Below are 21,145 nucleotides of genomic sequence, written 5' to 3' on the forward strand. Positions count from 1 at the left end.
AACCTACACCAGACCAGTGATATAAAAAGTGTTTTTCCCAAGGTTTATGCCATTGACAGTATGGGCCTACTGGCAAGTTAGATTCTCAGTACTTCAGCTTCGTGACTATACTATAGGAACTCCAACCAAATTTCTATATAATCAATCAGTCTTTTAAAACCCGTTTGCTGAATTCAAGAAAATCAAGTATAGCTTGCTGAATTGCGCACATATCTTCATATCGTGTTGTGCATACCGTAGTAATTATATTGCAAACTTGCATATAATTGTATTATTACAAATCCATCAAATTAGAAAGATGAAGTGGCCAAGGTTTATTCATCACCATTAATTAAGCTCCTTCCTCTCGTCGAGGGTTGGAGGCAATGAAGCGCCAAGTTTCTTTTTTGTGCGATTTTTCTATTATAGTTTTTAATCAAGTCCTGACCAATGATCCAAATCGGTGGTGATTCTCAGTCGTCTGACTATCAGTGGTCTTTCATATTTTGTTTTCAATTCATTTTTTTTTCTTTTATTTTTATGAATAGAATTATTGCGAATCACACTGCCGAAATATTTCAACTTTCTTGTTTGAATTGTATTTTAAATTTCCTAATTAGTTTATTACAGTTTTCAGGGTTTATTACAAATGCGTTTATTGGATAATGGATCATTTTTTTTTAATTTTGTTGCCTAAATTGTACGTTGTAAAAAACTGGTTGTAAAAAATAAAGACGTCGAAAGGCAATGTGCCGCGGTAAAGACGTCGAAAGGCAATGTGCCGCGGTAAATAAAGACGTCGACAGGCAATGTGCCGCGGTAAATTTCGAAATTTTTTGATGAGCCATAGATCAAAAAAGTTAGCTTGAATAACGCGACTATAGTGTAGACTAGTTATTGTTTTCTAGATCTAAAAAGAATGATGTTTTGGTTTGGTCAAACATTATTTTTGTTTTTCTCTTGAGAACAGCCATTCCGATCTTCTCGAGTATTTCTGGCAAAATGCGACTTGTGCTGCAAAAGAAGCTACTGATGATCATTTGGTTATCGGAGTCTGGGAAGATGGTTTTTTAGGGTGAGTGTTAGGGTGAGTGATCCTTAGTTGAAGAGCGTAAAAAAAAGTATTTGTTAAAAGAATTGGATTTAAATTGTAGAACGTTTGTTTTAAAGCTGTTCGAAACGAACCTTTTTATCTAAATGAAACGAAAAGTGACTGACAATTTCAAAGAAAAAAAGTTATTGCCCGGATTACGTCTTCTGTGATGTTTGCTGAAGCTAAATTTTCAATAATTTTGAACAAGTAACCACAGTGTAATTTGTATGTACTTTGTATTAGGAGTAGTAAAATGCTTGTAAAGCTTAAAAAGCCTTATGTTGTAGTATGTTTAACTAGAGCACCGGTCATCTCTCGTTTATTGTATTCTATAGCAAAATTACTCAACGCTTACATGCACACAAATGACTGGAAGTTATTAAACTTGGTTAAAAAACCTAAAATTTGCAGTGACTTATTCATATTTTTTTGTTGGAAATTGTCAAATAGTGTATTTTTGGTTGACGTTTCGGCACACTTGAAGTACGTACAACTGGAAATTGAAAAGTCAATGATTTCGCTTCTCTGGTAACTTCTGTACCGCGATAACTACTGCACGTTAGATTAGATAGGCGTATTGCGTATTCTTTCATGTTTCAATGCTGATCACTATTGAACTTTGAAAGAACAAGGTGCAAAATCGGTTAGAAGTGTGACTTTTTTGCGCTTTCTACTGTACGTTCTGAGATTCTTGTACGTTTTGTTTTAAGTGCGTTACGAAATGAAATGCCTTCAAACTTGAAACGAAGTTTATTTTTTACTAAGAAAGTTATTTCGAAACAAAACGAACAAACCAAGATAAGGAATTTTGCCTCAAATCGAAGTATTTCAAGATTGCAAAGAATTTTCCAAATATTTTTGTTTCGAACATCCCTACTTTGTTCAATCGTTTTTCATTTATATTTCAGTAAAACAGAAGATGATAAGGACATTCCATACAACAAGAGTATGTTATGTGACAGCGACATTGTTGCTTATGCATGGCAGAATATATGGGAGTGGGGAGTATCTAATCGAGCATACCTACTAGCAAATGCCGGTTATAAGGTCTGTTATAGCTTTCTTGAAATAGTTATAGAAACTTATAGTAGGCTATAGGTTACAATTTCGGAAGAAAATAAACTTATTTTCTAACTATACAATAAACGTTTGAAAATGAAATACTGTAAAGCGAAATTCAATCTATTACTGACTTATACTGTAATTAAGTTCTACGACATTGTTCAAACCGCAACAAAATTAACAACCGAACAAATTAGAATGTTATGGACGCAGCACTGTGTGCTGGTCAGAAAAGTACTAACTTATATTAATATAATCATAGGCGTCGATTGCGTCGATTGCTGAAGTGAGCTAATTCCAGAAGAGGCTATAATTCTCCACTAGTTCTGAAAGTGATTTCTTAAAGTTGCCGATTTTCAGCCTAAGCTCTAAGTTTAAACGATTATATTATTTAGGCTACTATTTATGGACCTGCATGTCAGTCTGTGACGACTGTTGTGCAACACTTTAGCCCTACAGTGCCAAAAATGGGAAAAACATTTATTTTTTGAGATAGGATCTTTTAACTTTCCTAAAAAGTTAAAAGTTGTAGTAGACTATTAAAAACATACATGTAAAAAAAAATTGAAAATAATGACGTCACACGGTCGCGCTGGGCGTTTCTATGGTAATCGATGGCCATTATTACTAAACTCGCCATATTTTGATAACCGCTTGAGATAGAAAGTTAAAACACACATCAAAATCTGCAGAAACATCATGTTTATATATGCTCACTTTCACTGTAAAAAGTCTAGAAAAATAGTTTTCAGCAAAAAACGAATTTTAGTTACAAATTGCCTAAAAAGAACAGTCTAAAACAGTCCAATTTAACATTTTTTTGAAAAACAAAACATTTTACTTTTCACGTCTTGCAGGCAATACTGTTTAGCGCTGTGGTTCTTAAACTGGGGGGCGTGCCCCCTTGGGGGGGGGGTGTGAGGCTTACAAGGGAGCGTAAGAAATTGAAAAACTCTGCTTGAAATATGACTAAACATGTCTTCACAACTACGCTGGACAATCGATTGTTGAAGATGAAACTTTGCTTTACAGTAGTACCAGTGTTTGTAGAGCGTGTTATTGTCACATCTCGCATTCTTTGTGATGTTTTAGTCGTTGCTAAATATTTCTGCGACGCCTTAACTCTCGTAACACAACGGTTTTCTGGCACAGCAGCCTCGAGCTCTAATTGTAATAATAATGGAAACGACTGACAAGTACCAGCGGCTAGAAGTGCAGCAGTATCCCCAACTCTACAACAGTAGGCTACCATGGGTAAACTTTTTTTAAATTTTAGCATTGATTTAATTACATGTAGGTTTATTTTTAATTAATCAATTCTATTGACATAAAATGAGTGGAAAAAACAAAAAGTATGACAAAGATTATCTGAATTTTGACTTTATAGATGCCATAGTAGGCTAAATGACTAAGTTGTACCACAATGCGTCGTATGTTTTCAAAATCTGAGTAACGACGTTTTGAGACCAACTCGTTCGCAGCGTCACCTTGAAAAAAACACCTTGACCATCAAAATAAACCTTCAGCTTTTTTCCAATGCAAGAAAGACTTTAAAAAAAAAAATAAAGATTGCAAGTAGCGAGTGCTTTCGCAAATCGTCGTCGGCGGAAGTTGTAGAAGCGTCTTTCGGAATTGCTCACATGATAGCTTGGGAGAAGAAACCCCACAGGCAATTTACAAGAGGAATTCTTGGAGCTAAAATGAAATTCTACTGAAAAGAACGACTTTGAAGCAATGCCACTAACTGAGTTCTGGGTGAAACATGTCCAGACATTCATAAGAGTGTGGGTGCTGTGGTTATACGCACACTTCTTCCATTTTCATCCACTTGTGCGGAAATGTTTTTTCTACTCACATGAACATAAACAGAAAATCTAGACACAAACTTGACTGTGAAACTGATTTGAGATGTGCATTATCTGCTACTAATCATCGAATTAAACAATTGGTAACCAAAAAACAGTTACATCCTTTGCATTAATGCAACTTACCTAGGAACGAATTGCTGTTCCGCGTAATGTTTTTTGATTTTGAAACAAGGTGGGGCGCGAATTTTGTTAAAATTGTAAAAGGGAAGCGTGTCTCAAAAAGTTTAAGAACCACTGCTGGTTTAGCGCATCAGATATTCTTACAGTTAAGATTGCGGGTTTTCGTAAGCATAGCATAGTCCAAAAACAAAATCAAGAGAAACTGAACCATGATCCAAAAATACATGCCAAAACTTTTAAGATAAGGACAGTCCAAAATTATTGAAAACTATTCGACATGCGAATTGCATAATTTGTCACATTAACACTGAAATAATTTCACTTCAATTACCAGGTAAAGAATACGCTCTTACATTTACTCTCTATTGAAACTGCTTAGCTAATCAAGTGATTATATTCAACCGCATACAAAGTAAATATATAGCTTGAAATTGCAAGATTTTAGCACTGAAAACAGTGTTTTTCGTTTTATGTCTGTCAATAAAGAGTCTACATGAAGCAATACTTCGAAAATGTGTCTTTGGTATTTGTCACCTCAACTCCAGTTATAATCAACAACGGCAATGGCTTTTTTAGTAACCTGCCCTGATGATGTCGCCAAACTTCCAAGCTTTTCTCTCACACCTTTCACACCTTTGAAATGAATCCTTGAAAGACCTATTAAACAGTAACGTCCAGGACCTATTATACAATGAGTTAAGGCACTTGAAAAATTAACTTTTGTACGTTTTAAAAATAAACCTAACTTTTCTAGCAACATTATATTGCATGTAGGCTAAGCTCGAAAAGTCATTTCAACAAAACCAGTGAATATTGTCCGTGGCGGAAAAGAGTTTAACAGCCCCCTTATGAAGACATCTCTTCCCCAATTGAGAGCGATTGATGTAATGCTAATTAATTTTATTTTGGCAATTAAAATGTTTATAGACACTAAGTATTATTATTTCACATTTGTATGTGCTTGTTTTTGCAATGAAAGTGAAAAAACATGTTTTGTGTTTCAATGTTTGCTTGGCAGGACCGATTATACAGTTATACACTCTTTAAAAAAGTTTGTATAAACTTTAACCTTACAAAAATAAATTCGATTGTCAAGATATTTACACAGTCAATAAACATTGACCTTGGCCGCATTCTCTAAAAATTTTGTCTTTTTTTGATATGAGCTGAATAAATGAGAGCAAAAAAGAAAAAAATGTGTAATAGGTCATGCATCTCCCCTACTACAAAAAAATAGTAAAATTCAGTTTTTTACTTATAAATATTTTTCGAGTAGTCCTAGAATATTTACTGCATATTTAATGCAAAATTTGCCTAAATTTGATTCATGCCGATATACAGTTATGTTTAGTTTTGCTGTTCCAATGTAAACTTCTGAAACCAAAAACATCTTTTGCGATGTTATTACGGCTTTTATTACATTTCCTCAGATTATTATTTCCGTTTTCTATCAAGCTTGGTTAGATTTTTATAGGAGAAAAAAATAATGAGAATAATCTGCATTTTCGCATTTCCATCGGTTCATTTTCTTGAATTTATTGCAATCCTTTATGGATTTATTCAAATCAGTTTCAGTGAGATGGTTGGTGCTGCATATTTTTAACAATTAAGCTTGTCAATGCGTGCACCTGTTGCTGAAAGAACTTTCAAACAAATTAGCTGACACTAAATTTGTTCAATGCCATTGGAAACGAACTGAGAGATCTATATTTTGCATAGGATTCTAAAAAATCTCCCCAGACAACAAAATCCGTCAATTTTACATTGATTCATCGTCTACAGACGTTGAACTAATGTAAAAATGACGGATTTTGTTGTCTGGATGAATCAATGTAAAATTGACAGATTTTGTTGTCTGGGATCGCTTTATTGCCACAGCGTGGATACTGGTTAATTTTAGTTTGCGCAAAGCAACGTAGGTCCGACGCAGTAAACCTAAAGTAGATCATCACCTATGTCTTTTGTATGCAGCAGACTGGAGATCACCTAATCAAAATGGTACGCTTGATTTGACCTTGCATTTCGACATATCATCCATTCAATCTTTCATCCACACATTTCTCTCAGCAAACACAAACCACGCTATTCTTGGACTTTTTAAGCCAGCATTATTTCAATATTGATGCTGCTCGCCGCACAGTGTCATCTCCAACAGAAGTCAAAATTCAACCAAGCTTCCCGAATTAGATAATCCAAATTATGACGATTTTTCTTGCAATGGACTTTTAAACTTGTTTCCCAAATTGATTTCTGAATAAACACAAGTAAACAAAAAATACCACCCTTTTGAGCACACAATTGAAGTTTCTGTCCCTCCTGTTGCATTTCGTGCTCGATGTTTAAATCCTGAAGCATTGGACAACATTTTAGATGACCTTTTAAGTAAGCAATCGTACGCCCATCAAAGCCCCCTACTCCTCTCCTGTGCATTTGGTAAAGAAAAAAGACGAAACATATCGAACCATTATCGACTAACGTTCAATAAACAAACAAATCAAAAAACAAAATTATCCGCTGCCAAAAATTCAAGACTTTACTTACACTATCAACGGCCCCACCATATTTACTTTAATCCATCTAAAGAACGCTTTTTGGCAACTCGACGTGCGACCACGTGACTGAACGTACACGGGATTCTGAATTTAACAAAATGCCACAAGGTTTGACGTACGCGTCCAACTCCTTTCAATTGTTTATCAACAATTTTTTAAAAGGTACTGAAACATTTTTGCATTTGTTGATGACATTCTCATCCATTTCTCCAACATACAGCAGCACAAGGAACATCTTCATGAAATTGCAAATAGCCTCAACCATGGCCATGCCTCAACGCATACGGCCTAACATTAAATATGAAAAAATGTGTTCTTGGTGTCAGTCGTATCGACGTACTTGGCTACAAACTATCCAGTAAAGGTTTTAGGCCTTTCGATAGCAAAATTCAGGCCATCCAAGAATTTCCTGAACCAAAAACTATTCTCGAACTGCGTCGTTTCATCGGTTTAGTCACATAACAACGCCGTTTCATGATGCAGCTACGATGCTGGAACCAATGCATAAATACTTACGTGGAAAAATTAAGAATAAAGACTTTCCTTTGGCGCGAATGCGCAAGTTGCCTTTCAGAAGATGAAATCTGCCTTGGCAACCACCAGCTATCTTGCCCACCCACGTGACGACGCCACACTTCAGCTAAAAAGCGATGCCAGTAATGCAGATGCAGCTGTTGGATCCATTCTTGAACAAACCTACAATGATACAACCGAAGTTTTAGGATATTTCTCCAAAACTTTAACAGGCGCAGAAAAAAGATTTTCAACATACGATCATGCGATTTTCAACATGCGAATTGCTTCGTGTCTACTCCAGAGGAAAGTATTTTAAACACATGCTTTTAGATAAGCCCTTTATAATTTTTACAGACAACAAAAGCTTGTCCAATAGTTTTTCTAAGCCCTCACAAACTCATAATCCACGACAAGTACGTCAACTCAGTTATGGGTCAGTCCATCCTTAATCAACGAAGGTTGTCAACCCACGTTCTCTGAATTTTACGAAACTTGGTACACTGATTCCAACAGCTAAAAAAATAATTTTCTCCAAATTTGAGCATCCTAGCTCGAGCGGTTTTGGAGATGTCGCATTTTGAAATTTCCCGCCACTAGGTCCAAATTGCGTCACGCTTCAACGAATTTGAGCTTCTACAGCTTCCCCCTTACAGTAAATCGATGGAGTAAAATGCTATTTCCCCATTTTTGAGGGTGCTGAATCCAAAAAACTGGGTTAGAACATTCTAAATAGTTGCCTTCATGGAGATTTTTGCTGTTTGAGGTGTCTCACTTTGTGCACATATTCCGAGCCGCTATCATACTTTATGAAAAAATGAAAAGTCATTTTTGGTAGTTGAAAGATGATATTATTTGAATTTAGTGAATTTAAGTTTTGCATATGGTTGAGTAAAAAGTTATCAGCAATTCGAAAACGAAGTGTCATATGTTCTACATTATAGGTGAAATTAAGCAATTATATATTCTATCTATCAGTAGCCCATACTCTGTGTTTAATTTAGTAATGGATCCCTTGTTCAATTGGTGTGCACTTAAATGAAAATGATGAATGTCATAAACAAACTCAAATTCGCCAGAAAGGCTTTCTCTCATTTGAAGAATTTGGTAAAGAACAACTGCAAATCTCACAAATGCGAGCTAAACTGGATGACGACATTGTCTTGCAACATGGGAACATATGCTTTCACCATGAAAAGATTTTATTGCACAACTATGCGGTTCGTTTTTCAAAATGTTGTAACATATTTAACACACATTCAAGACTTCGGTCTAATAAAAAGCCAAAGGGGTCTCATAAAATCAATCTTTCCCACGCTTTGTTTCTGAAAAATAAAAACCTAAAAGCTATTCCTGGACAAAACATTTGTAGGAAATGCTGGACTCTCCTCACAGAAGATATGACAAATAATGATTCATCCAGCACATCCTCGATAAGTGACAAGTTATCTCATATCTCATCATCTGAAAGTGAACTAGAAACAGAGCTCCATGGGAAATTGGAACATGTGGATTCATTAAAGAGAACCAATACAGTTTTAGATGCAATCGGCACATCTCCCATTACATTAAAATCTAAAAATAAGCGTCAAAAACTCCCTTACAATACCGAGAAGCTTGGAAAAGTTACAAAACAATTGAATGAGACATTTGCACAAGCAGTTGGTGTATTGGCAATAGATATTCAAAGTACTTCGCAGGATGAAACGATTGAAGATCGTAAAATAAATGCAGTCAAAGCAAAAGATTCAGATCTCATAATGGATGAATTAAAAAATAAGCTTTACAATGCTGACCGTGATGATAAGTATTCTATTTTAACTTTAAAACCAAATTCTTGGATTTACATATTAAATAATTTACATGTTTTTTCTATATATTTTTTCTAATAATTTCCAAATTTACATATTAAATAAATAAATGTCACTTAATGTTCAAAACCTCCATATGTTTGCTTTTTTCTTTTCCCTTTCTTCGTAGTTTTATGCATAAGATATGGGGGTTTTAGGAGGTTAAGAAATGGAGTTAAAACGCTTGTTGCCACTCTGCTGGTTGGGTTGAGTTGAACTATGGTTACTTAAAATAGTTATTTCTTTGTTTACAAGCGGGCGCTTAATTCAATGAGTTGTCGAAGCAGACTTGTTTTGGTTTGGTTTAGATGTGGTAGATGCAGTGTGTCTTTCTGAAATGTGTCTCGATTTGGTGCACGAGGGTCTCATTGGTACCGGACCCAAAATAACCTCTCAACGGCCCTGCCTGTGAGTCGTGAACACATGTGGGGCCGCCTAAACTTTTTCTGGGGTTGCCATAGCCCACCATGTGGTTGCGGCTTGTCCAATTTATGTGTACTTAAACTTAAAATATTTTTCTCCATACCGAAAAACAATACCGGGTCACGTGTAAACGCTAATTTTATTTCCTTAAATTGGGGTCGCTTCTTATAAAGGTTGGAAACCACTACTCTAAACTCTTACACTACATAGCCTACAAAAGTCGTAAGCTCTTACACTACATAGCCTACAACAACAAACAAACGATTCAAAATTGCCCAACCGCGATCCGACTTCGAGCGAAGGCAATAAGGCATATTTATAAAAGAAATTTAGCTATAATAAACTATTAGCAATAGAAATTGTCCAACGCTGTGCCTTCAAAAATGTGACTCTCCTCATCAATCTATTCTGGTTGGAATATATGAGGTAAAAGTTGTATGTTGTCGTCATACCAGGAATCTTTATTTCTTTAAATAGGTTGTTCTATCCTCGGCAACTCACCTTTACTTTGATCAACCATACGAGCCGGATCCAGAAGAAAGGGGCCTCTACTGGGCATCACGTTTCACTGATAACGCTAAGGTCTTCTCATTTATGCCTGACGACTTGTATAGCAATGCCGACGTTAAACGTTCTGGGGCTGCTTATCCAGGTAGGCCATAGCGTATTGAGACATTGAAAAATTGTGTTAAAGTAATTTTTATACAAAGAAATCCTAATTATCCATTAAACCATACAAAAAATGCCTAAGGTTTCTCACCGTCTTTTTGTCATAAAAGTTTTTTGAAATATATTAATGAAAGTCACATGTATACAGTATATACTCATACCATACTCATATATATACACATACAGCAACGTAGCGTCTAAGGGGCATGTGTCCCCCGAATAATTTTGACGTTGTAGTAATTTTTTTTGTTATTTAAAAAATATATATTTTTGGAGATTGGTTTGAAAATTTTCTAAGTTATGAAGTATCAGGAGTATGGGAGTCACCAGTTTCTTAAATTGCGCAATTTATGCACTTGAGCACTTTCTGTTTGAAAACTTGAATCTAAGAAATAGTAGTGACATTCCAAAACCACGTCAATTAGTGTTTTTTAAAACATTGTTGGCTTACCAACCATTTCACAAACGCATTTGTGACATCATGATCGACTTTCGGTCACATCAGAGTTTTGATCAGTTTTCATCTTTTAGTTGTCAGCTGAAGTCAAGCAGACTTACCTAATTTTGAGGAAAAAAATATTTCAATGTGCTTCTGCGTTGCTAAAATCTTTGTCTTGCGTGGTAACGGGTCAACCGCATCCATTCAGGGGAATTATAATACACAACACTTTTCATTATGCTGTCATTTATCAAGTGTACTTCTCTTTGTTTTTGTTTTATTTTTTGCGATTTGGTTTTGGGTTTTGTGGCCGTGCTAACTACAGACGTATAGCCTACTGCATGATTTACTATTTTAGGCGCGTTTTAAACTTTTTAAGGTTTTGCCGCCTTATCGCGTTTATCAACGTGCTGGTAGGTATGATATCGACTATTGTAGTTAGTAGCATCTGATTCGTCCAGGACGAGTTAATGACGAAAAATTAAATGAATGCATGAATATCTAAACTTGTTTATCGTTTTATTGCCGTAATAGTTTTTTTTTACATGAGGTATAATTTATTTTTTTGTATTACTCATAAGCGCAAATTAATTATTAAGCCTAATTATTTTTTCTACATCAAGGTAAAGAAAAACATAAATTTTTGTTCTGAAAACAGCATTTACTTATAGGCTAGGCTATAGCCAAGAAATTTTCTGTTACAGAATAAGTAACAAAACGTCTAGCTGGTATTGAAATTTCTAAATTTTGCGCCTACTTTAAGCTTAGTTGGGCTGCATTAAGCAAAACTAAATTTATGTGAAGTTAAATATTTGTGCTTCTGGAGTGGACCCCAATCAAACGAGTCGCGCTACGCTACTGTATATACTGTATATCGGTAAACTCACATTTATTGCCTGATAAATTTGAAGCTATTTTGCAGTTAAAACAAAGAGTAAAAAACTGCTTTTCTCACAGTGCCTGTCTAGTTTAGTTTTGATGACTCTGCGTCGTGAGATATGGCGATATACATTTAAGCTTACTTGTTAAAATTTTATTTTATATAACTTTCCTTTAAACAATTTTTAGAAGAAAATTTATGTGATGATTTTGAATGTATTCCTCTGAAACAAAGCAAAAACATCATTGGAATTCAAGGACAATTGTGGAGCGAAACTTTAAGACATTTGTCGCATTTCCATTACATGATGTTTCCAAGACTGTTGCCTCTATCAGAAAGAGCTTGGCACAAAGTGAGCACAGTACTCATTTTTTCGTAATAGATTTTTTCTAGATATAGACGTAATTTTACAGCAATTTGTTACACTAATGACCTAATATTTCAAGATCACACAAAATCAAAATAGCCCGAATGGGAAAACATGAAACAATACATGAATCATAGCAAGTGAATTACGTTATTGAAAAAGCTGAATAACAACCTCCTGTTTCCTATAATCACGTTCAATTAAGTTTTGTTTTAGGTATGTAACAGTATCATCGTCATCATAGTTCGGGACATCCGAAAGTAGAGAAAAGGGCTAGTTTTCCCACCGTTACAAAATAAATCTAACCACTACCTATCTCTTAGCTGATGTTTATGCCTCAGTATTGCGATATTAGTATCAAAACGGTGCCAGTGGAACTGTTTTTGTCATGTTTGTTCTCCCATAAAAAAAGTTTGGATTCCTCATGGATTATAATGCTGCCATGTTTGAGGGTCACAACTCCCGCACTTTAAATAAGCCATGTATGACGTCACGATCACTAGATTTAGCGAACGAAAGTGCTAAAGTAAGGACTAGTTGGGATAGTTTCAATGGGTGTGCATTGTACTTTGCAAGATTAAGGCCACGATCGAACGAACGAAAATATAAATCGCCATACTCGAGTTTCACCCTTTTGAGATTATCAGTAGCCTACTGCATATCTTGAGCCACGCGTTTTAAGCGAAAGTCGAACTTCCAACTTGATGGAAATTGTGGACATACTGCACGAGTGGGAATTGCACTTTCGTCGAGATTGTACTGCGGTGTTCAACTGTTCAACTCATTCTAATAAATTCAAGACAAATGTACGACTAGTCCAATTGATGTCAAGTTATCTTGTTGTGTATCGCGATTTCGAATAATAAATTCTCTTCAGCACAACTTTATAACAGGCATAGTAAAATCTTCAGTAGGTCAGTTTAAGAATGCAGCAGTTAAGTTTAGAAAGAAATCAACAATAGTGTTTTTCGGTTGCTAAGAAACAAATAAATTTAGTCTGCGAGCAGTAGTGACAATATTATTTAAATTATGAAGGGAATTAAGTCATACATTAGTAAAACGGAGTGACAACGCCAGGGAGGGATTCTGGGGAGGCAAGCCATCCTCGCACAAAAGTGACACAAAATTGCCCTATAACGGATCAAATTGATACAGTCACTATCAATTAAATGCAAAAATAATGAAAAAGGCAATATAACGCAAGAGAACAACTGCACGCCCAGCAAGCTGATGCAAGAGAGAGGCCCAATTACGGATCCATAGGATGCACTGCCAAATAATTATAAATTCAAGACAAATGTACGACTAGTCCAATTCTAATAACATAACATTCTAATAACCTTGCGTATTGCGATACAACACAGGAACTAAGCGGTGCCAGCGTACGTCTCCAGGGAAAGCACCGACTTTCCATTGATTCCTTCCAAACGCATTAGAATAGCTGACATGGAGTACACAAGGGTTGTGACATTGATGACACAGTGGCATTGTTTTCATCACATAGTGGCGTTCTGAAGCTTTGCTTTTCTCATTAAATAAACAACAATAAATAATAATGTCAATTTGACACAAAATAAACAAACAAGCAATAATACTTAGCTTTCACTGGTTTGTTTGACTACCCTGCTTCTTGCTTTGTACTGCCAGAGGCAGTAGGCCTACTGTGAGGGGGATGCCTTTTTCATAAAATAAAACAAAAAGGAAATAAATAATGTCCCTGCTCAGCTTTTAAGATTTGTTTGGCTACTCTGCTTCTTGTTCTACTTTTTGCTCTGCCGTGCCAACACTACCAGGATTCAGCTTTTCTCATAAAATAAACAAACAAGAAATAATACTCAGTTTTTACTGTGCACTGCTAGCGTACTTGCTCTGTCTGGGTTCAATTTTTCTCATAAAATAAACAAACAAGAAATAATATCAACTTCACATAAAATAAACAAACAAGAAATAACAGTTAGTTTTCTTTCACTACCAAAATCAATCAGGCACAAACGTTTCATTCAGAACATGAATAAGATGAGAACATGATTAAATACGTATTCAAATACACACAGGGCCGGATTTAGCCTAAGTGCTGCCCTAGGCAAATAAGAAAAGTGCTGCCCTCCAAAAAAAATTTTTTGATGGTGCGCTACGATTTATATTTTCAATTCCTTACAAAAAAGTTATTTGCCCTGCTTATTTGAATACATCAATGAATGTCATTGTATAATGAACTAATTGTTTAAAATCGCTTCCGGCGGGCTTTTTCTCTTGCAAACAAATCAATAATTTCTTCAAAGTCTATAGAAATAAGTAAAGATGAGTTAATGCTCAAAAATGTGAGATCATTCATGTGATCATGCTTCAACGTAGACCGCCGTGCATTCTTGATCAGCTTCAAAATAAAGAATGATCGCTCTGCACTGCCTGCTAGCCTGCAACTTTTCCATCAACCTAACATTGACTAAAAACATTTTTTCTAGGCTCTTTTAAATTTACTAGCAGTGAAACAAACCGAACAAAGATTAATAAAAATTTCATAGACAAAGCCTAGTCCTCCATACTAAGCGAGACAGATAACTAAAAGAAGCGCTAAGCAGCACATATTGTTGAAAACCAATCAAGCGTGAGAAGTACTCTAGGGGCGATGACTTGCCATACATGACTTGCCGCACTGTTTATAAATGTGTGTGATGTGATAACATATTTATTAATTGCTATAAATCTGTTGTGAATTATTATATTCACGTACAGTATTATCAATGTAATATATTCGTATATTTTGCCGCCCCCAATAATTTACCGCCCTAGGCAACTGCCTACTCTGCCTACTGGTAAATCCGGCCCTGAATACACATAGACATAAAACGGTCTCACCTACTTTTACTCCGGATCATCCAGATGGTATAATCACAAGTCCACTTTCTATTTAATTGTGATTGGTTTACTATTGTTGAACGTTTATGTATGGAAATAAAACATCTGACGCAAGGACTGTGACATTGATTCACACGGTGGCGCTCTTCAGCTTTGCTTAAACGCTTAAACAAACAAGAAATAAGACACTGGTAGGGCATTAATAGGACTCAGCTTTTCAATCTGCTAGGGCTCAGTTTATGGCTCTGTCAGGACTCTAACCAGGGCTCAGCCAGGGCAGTGTTATTGCACTTGCTCTGCTAAGGCGCTGCCAGAACTCTGCTTTTGGCTCTGCCAGCAGACAACGATCGAACCATTTTATACTACTCGGGATGTAGAAAGTGGTGTAGGTCCTGGTCGAATTGTAACAATATTTTATTGTTGTGCTCTACTTGTAAGGACTTGGGATGGAACTGAGCGACGTCACTGTGAGACCCATCTTTGCCACAAATAACCTGTTTATTACCACCACTGCTATCTGAAGCACCCGTATCGTCATTTGTGTTTGCACTTGCTATCTCTTGATCTGAATCTTCATCAGAATAATTCTCATTGTCAATATCCTAAATAGCTGCAATTGCATTGATCACTTCATCAAATTCGGACTCCGAGTATGTTCACCATCGAAAGAGTCCAAAGTAATATTTTGTAACAATTGTAACGCTTGTTCAGCTGTGGCGAGTGGAAACACCACAAGAAAAAACAATCTCTGGAAACTTCACTCCAGAGGAGTTCGCCACCGCCCTTCACCTAGTGAAACCACACAAGTCTCCAGGACCGGATGAGATCTGCCCTGAGCTTGTTCTCTATGCTGGCCCTGCCCTCAAGTCCTGCTTACGTAGATTCCTTTCTTCCTGCCTGAACCACCTCACAATTCCAAAAATCTGGAGAACTTTATAGCCTAGTTGCGATCCCTAAGCCTCACAAGCCACCAGAGGACCCAAGGAGTCATCGTCCGATATCCTTCCTCTGCGTTCCTTTCAAAATCTTCGGAAGGCTGATCTATGCCCGCATCAACCCAATCATCGACCCGCTCCTTCCAAAAGAGCAAGCTGGGTTCCAGTGCGGAAAATCCACTGTAGATCAGGTCACACTCTTGACCCAAGACATCGAGGACTGCTTTGAGGCAAAAAAGAAGGTGGCGCTGTCTTTCTAGATCTCACAGCTGCCTATGACACCGTATAGCATTGCGGCCTTACTTGCAAGCTGCTTCGTCTGCTTCCTGACTGACATATGGTCCATATGATTATGGAACTTGTCAGGAATCGAAGCTTCACCCTCACCACCGGGAACTCACGGCGAAGCAGACTGAAACAACTGAAAAACGCCATCCTACATGGATCGGTCCTGGCTCCACTTCTTTTCAACATCTACACACGCGACCTGCCAACCACAGTCTCCGCAATATACGCTTATGCAAGCGACCTGGCAATTCTCCACTCCACAATGTCCTGGGAAAACTTAGAAGGCACATTGAGCCAGGACATGAAAACCCTTTCAGCTTATCTCCAGACCTGGCGACTGAAACTCAGCGAAACCAAAACTGTGGCAGCAGCTTTCCACCGACACAATCGGGAAGCTAATCGTGAGCTACATGTTCAGAACAATGGAAAACCTCTGTCCTTCTGCTCCAAATCAAGGTATCTTGGGGTTACAGACAGTAGATAGATCGCTCACATACCTCCACCGTTTGGTATCACTGCGCAAGAAACTGACATCCCACGCTGCGCTACTCAAGCGCCTGGCAGGCTCCATATGCGCAGCTGGGGAGCGATGGCTGACACTTTGCGTATATCAGCCTTAGCTCTTGTTTACTTTTCAGCAGAGTACTGTGCACCTGTTTGGTGCTATGCAGTGCTCACTGCTACAACATCGTTTCGATACTGCCATAAACAGCACTCTGCGCACAGTGACCGGATGCCTACATCCCACACCATTGGACAATCTCCTTATTCTCGCTGGCATCCAACCTGCTGAGCTTCATCGCGAAGAAGCCACTCTGTCTCTCGCGTCATGGATGATGAAACCAAAGACTGGCTGTTCTCTAGTAGCCTTCGAGTGTAGTCTGGGAACGTCGTAAATCTGGGGTGGTAAAAGGATAGACGATCGGCCCCAGAGGCTCACACAACGACGACGGGCGGTACATCTTCGAGACATTTTACATACAAGAAATATTATGACAGTGATTTACTTAGATTCTCCTGGTGAAGACAAAATTATTTGTAGAGGCTATGTTGAAGTTCTGCACAGACTGTCTAATCCCCACTGTTCTTATAGCTGTAACAATAAAAACTTTACTCCTAGAAATATTTTATCTAAATTCTAGACCGCGGTTCCCAATCTTGTTGTCTTGGCAGACCTTTTGGTGCCTTGAAGCGGTTGCGGATTCCTAAAATAATTTTGGCTGAAATTTTGGTATAGTACATGTATATCGCATTTCTTAATGGAATCAAATGTTTCATAAGTTTCGAAGTGACACACTTAAAAGAATTTGTTGAACTCGCCACGCACTTATGACGATTAACCACATTGACGAAGTTATATTATGAGCTATATGTTGGCACATAGGATCAAAATCATTAATCTCAGTGGTGGATTTCCAGAAGATTAGCTTCCGGAAAGTTAGTTTTTTATTTTCCAAATGCGCTAGGTGCCGTGGAAGAGATTCAGAAATATACCCTTATAAGACTTTGAAACAACACACTTGATGTACATGTTTAAAACGATGCTAAAGTAAATATCAAAGTTTATAGATGATATTACGTTGTTCAATGCAAATAGCCTATTCTTATTTGAAACAATAATACAAGTTCCACAATTTTTCAAGACATTTATCGTATTTAAAACTATAAGACCTTTGGTGACTTCGGGTCTCAATTGCCGAGTTACTGTACATCTCTGGCGCAACCAGGATCCAACATACTTCTCTGGTATAACTTTCTCAGTGGAGGACTGACCATTCATATAAAGAGTAAACTTGAAACAGTTATAGTGTGTAGAGAAGCACGGTCAGATGTCAGCATGAGGTTCATTTGTGAAAATCCGCGCTCACACTTGCTGGATAAAATTAGAATGGATTTTAGACGAATTTGACGTTATCAAATTTTGAAGACTCTGGGATCTTTTTTTGTAGTTTCATATTCACGAAATCCCCTCACAGCTTCGCGTTCATCTAAATGCAAACTCTTTGACACTTCAATGATTTCGTTTTCTCCGTGTGTCATTACTGTGTCCTCCGGCCAAGTAGTTGGATCAAATATTTTGCAGGCGTTAATAAATGATGAGTCTGTTGAATTCAACAAGCGATCTTGGATGGAATTTCCTAAGTGATGATAGAAGATGCGGGGATTGATTGGCGGGCTATTTCTGCAATTGTTCAAATGCAATTCCACACCTTTGAACTCTAGCCTAAGTTTTCTTCAGCATCCTTGGCAATGCGATAATGTCGCCCGGGTTCGTTCCGACGTATTTCAAATAATTTTGCAAGATTAATAATTTTGTTATCTGCATCCCAATAAGTACATGCTCTGTTTTGTAGTTCGAGGCTTATGCTACTTCGGATAACTCTTGCGAGGAATTGTAAACTACATCAAAGCCAAGTCCAACAAGAAATCCATGGATGTTATATTCGACTAGAGTCCTTGATATTTTGCACGTTCCCGAGAAACTCTTGTGTCGCTACGAGTTCCCTGTTTGAAATGATTGACAAGTGCTGGGAAATCATTCCAGACGGCATTAGCCTAACTGTGCGGAAACTCGAGGCTACCCAAAGTGTGTCCAGTACCCTTCTGATTTTTAACAACTGCACTTCATCAGCCGCTGCACATTCACCCAATTTCCTGCTATTTTTAGGAGAAGCGTGGTAAAGGCTACAGAGATTGTCCATGAAAGATCGAAATCGATTCACATTACTGACTGATTTTACAACATCACCAACCGATAGGCGATAGTTCCAATCTATGGTTTGCACAATGCCACACCACAATGTCTGGAAATTCATCACGAAGGTCGCGGAATAAGACTGTTCTTATTGCTACTCTTTCCAGTTGGTACCACGACTGCTCAGACATAGGCTACAGGGCTACTCTGAATAGAGCAAGGCATGCTAAGAGTGGTGCTTAGCAGCGGGAAATAGTCAGTAATAAAAGTGGAAAATACAGGAAAAACTCATTGTGACGTAATAAGGTGGCTCAATCAAATATCGAAGTGCAAACGTCAGGCTGTGACGCTGGGACAGCTACCTCAAGGTTGCACAAAACAAATCAAACGAATGATACAAATTACAAACACCATCTTAACGCTACTCTGAACAGGGCAAAGCATAAGAGCATAAAATGATAAAAGCATAAAATATTTGAGCTTCCGGACAAGTCAAGTTTTTAATCGAGCTTCCGGAGCGGCGCTCCGGACCGTTCCGGCTGAAATCCAGCCCTGATTAATCTATATGCTGATTTAATGTTTTTCTATAAATTTTATCAAAAATTAATAGAATTTTTGCGACCATTACAAAGAATTTCTCCCTTGTTTCATTTGTACTGCTATTTTGCATTCATCAAATGCTGGCATTTGCACAACAATCTAACCTCTTAGTGTAATTTATTAAGTTAAGAATCGATTTCGTTATAGTAATAGCATCTTCAGCTTATTCAAATAGATATTCAAATATTTTGTTGTAATCACAATCATGGCAAAACTGTCAGTGCTGATAGCCTGCTGACTAACGTTTGCATTTCTAAGTTAAGCATTGATCAACAATCCGCTGTCTCAAAAGAATTAAGTTGAACATAGCCAATATCGCCTTATTAGAAGATTTAACTCATTTATATGATTTTTTTAGTCAGGAAACCAAACTTTTGTGCAATGTCCTTTGAAATTTCAAACGACATTGTTGCGACGTACAGTTTGAGAGTCACGGTAATACACAAATAAAGGACAACCAATCTTGAAGATCAAGATCACCAAGAATACGTGATCTTGAAGATCAAGATCACCCAACAATGTGATCATGAAGATCAAGATCAAGGCCGAGGGTTATTTTTGGACTACTTCGGTCGTGTATAATCGAACCGTATTGGATGCCTGCGCATAATTTAAGCTGCTATACAAATACAGTTATATCTTCATCAAGGGTTTTCAGACCATCCAGCTCTGATAAAGGTAGGTGCAAATCAGCGGCACCTAGTGAATGGAGTGATTAACGGTCAACAACACCAACAATCAGAAACTTTACTCAGCCTATCTCGATAACCGGGCCTGCATCAGTGATTCAAAGCCTCAACAAGTATGCGAAACTGCCAGGATCAAGCTCTCAAAGATGGAATAATCTCAAAGGGGAATATTAATCAGAAGAACATTTTTGAACTACACCATTTTTCATCAAACCATTGTCTGGTTAATATTCAAACTTTTATTCCTATTGCAAAGTAGTTGTCGCAAATTTTGATTGGGTTATATCAACAATAATAATCGCACTAGTTACCCATCTGGCATAATTGGTAGGCTACTGCTGTGTCTGGCTGTGTGCTATCAAAAAAGCTCAGAGATCTGAGGTCAGATCAATCGTTTCAAACAAAATCAAAAACTATATAAAAAGGGATAAAGCATCTATTTTCACGCTTTATGTACTATTTTTTATTTCTAACCTATATTATTCTAAACAATTCTCAGTCTGGTTGGTGCACTGCAGTGTGAAATAAGCCACTTCACGTGACCAAAGTCGACCAGAGTTCAATTTTTTAGCATTGCCAACCTAAACTTTTCAAACATCTAAGATTGGATCAACAAAAGCAAACAAATTTTGAGAATTCACAAAACATTAATGTAAACAAATTTTAGTCATTTTTTGTCATTGTTTAATATACAGTCGCAGGGATATCTAGAACAATGGGATTGCTGACTTTGCAAATTTCGATAAAGCGATGGACACTAGAAGGGTCAGCGCTGTTAACGCCCGAAAATGAAAAAGGCGAAAGCGCGTGTCAATTACGCTGTTGAGAAGTCGCCTTTTCTAGATATCCCTGCTGTGAAGCTAAAATAAGGTCTTGAAAGTGGGCACTCCTAGGCATCTTCCCTAGCAACGCCCATAGCAACAACTAATGGCTGGCCTTGTCTATAACTTAAGATCATCATTTTAAAGCAAACTTTTGCTGTTAGTCATCCAAGACTATTGAGTATTGAACACAGCTTTAGTTTTCATGTTTAATTGATTATTGCATCACTTTTGGGCAAGTTTTAGTCATCAAAAATAGGAAATAAAAAAAAACATGAAAGAAGTAAGAAAATTCAATTTCGTGGTATGGCTAAACAAAGAAAGTTGGATAAGGTTGGTTGTAAGTCTAACAATGGTGGTAGACTTGATGAACTTTTACTGTAACACAAGTGTAACCTTTCCTGTAACACCAGAAAGCCATCCAACAACAGCTAGAAGATCAA

At 37.2% G+C, this 21,145-nt stretch overlaps 1 protein-coding gene across 2 annotated transcripts in view; it reads left to right on the plus strand.

The window, feature by feature from the left end:
• The window catches only part of LOC145770158 (beta-hexosaminidase-like), a 98,199-nt gene that overhangs the window by 70,236 nt on the left and 6,818 nt on the right, over nt 1–21,145 (plus strand). Inside the window, exons 13-16 of one of the 2 annotated variants that reach the window (XM_082581747.1) lie at nt 950–1,054; nt 1,981–2,119; nt 9,938–10,112; nt 11,637–11,800. In XM_082581747.1, the coding sequence (XP_082437873.1) occupies nt 950–1,054; nt 1,981–2,119; nt 9,938–10,112; nt 11,637–11,800 (583 nt within the window). The remainder of the gene's footprint in view (nt 1–949; nt 1,055–1,980; nt 2,120–9,937; nt 10,113–11,636; nt 11,801–21,145) is intronic. The other variant, XM_082581754.1, reaches the window with a different exon arrangement.

Source organism: Aplidium turbinatum, chromosome 1 (assembly GCF_918807975.1).
Source record: "Aplidium turbinatum chromosome 1, kaAplTurb1.1, whole genome shotgun sequence".
NCBI classification, from domain to species: Eukaryota; Metazoa; Chordata; class Ascidiacea; order Aplousobranchia; family Polyclinidae; genus Aplidium; species Aplidium turbinatum.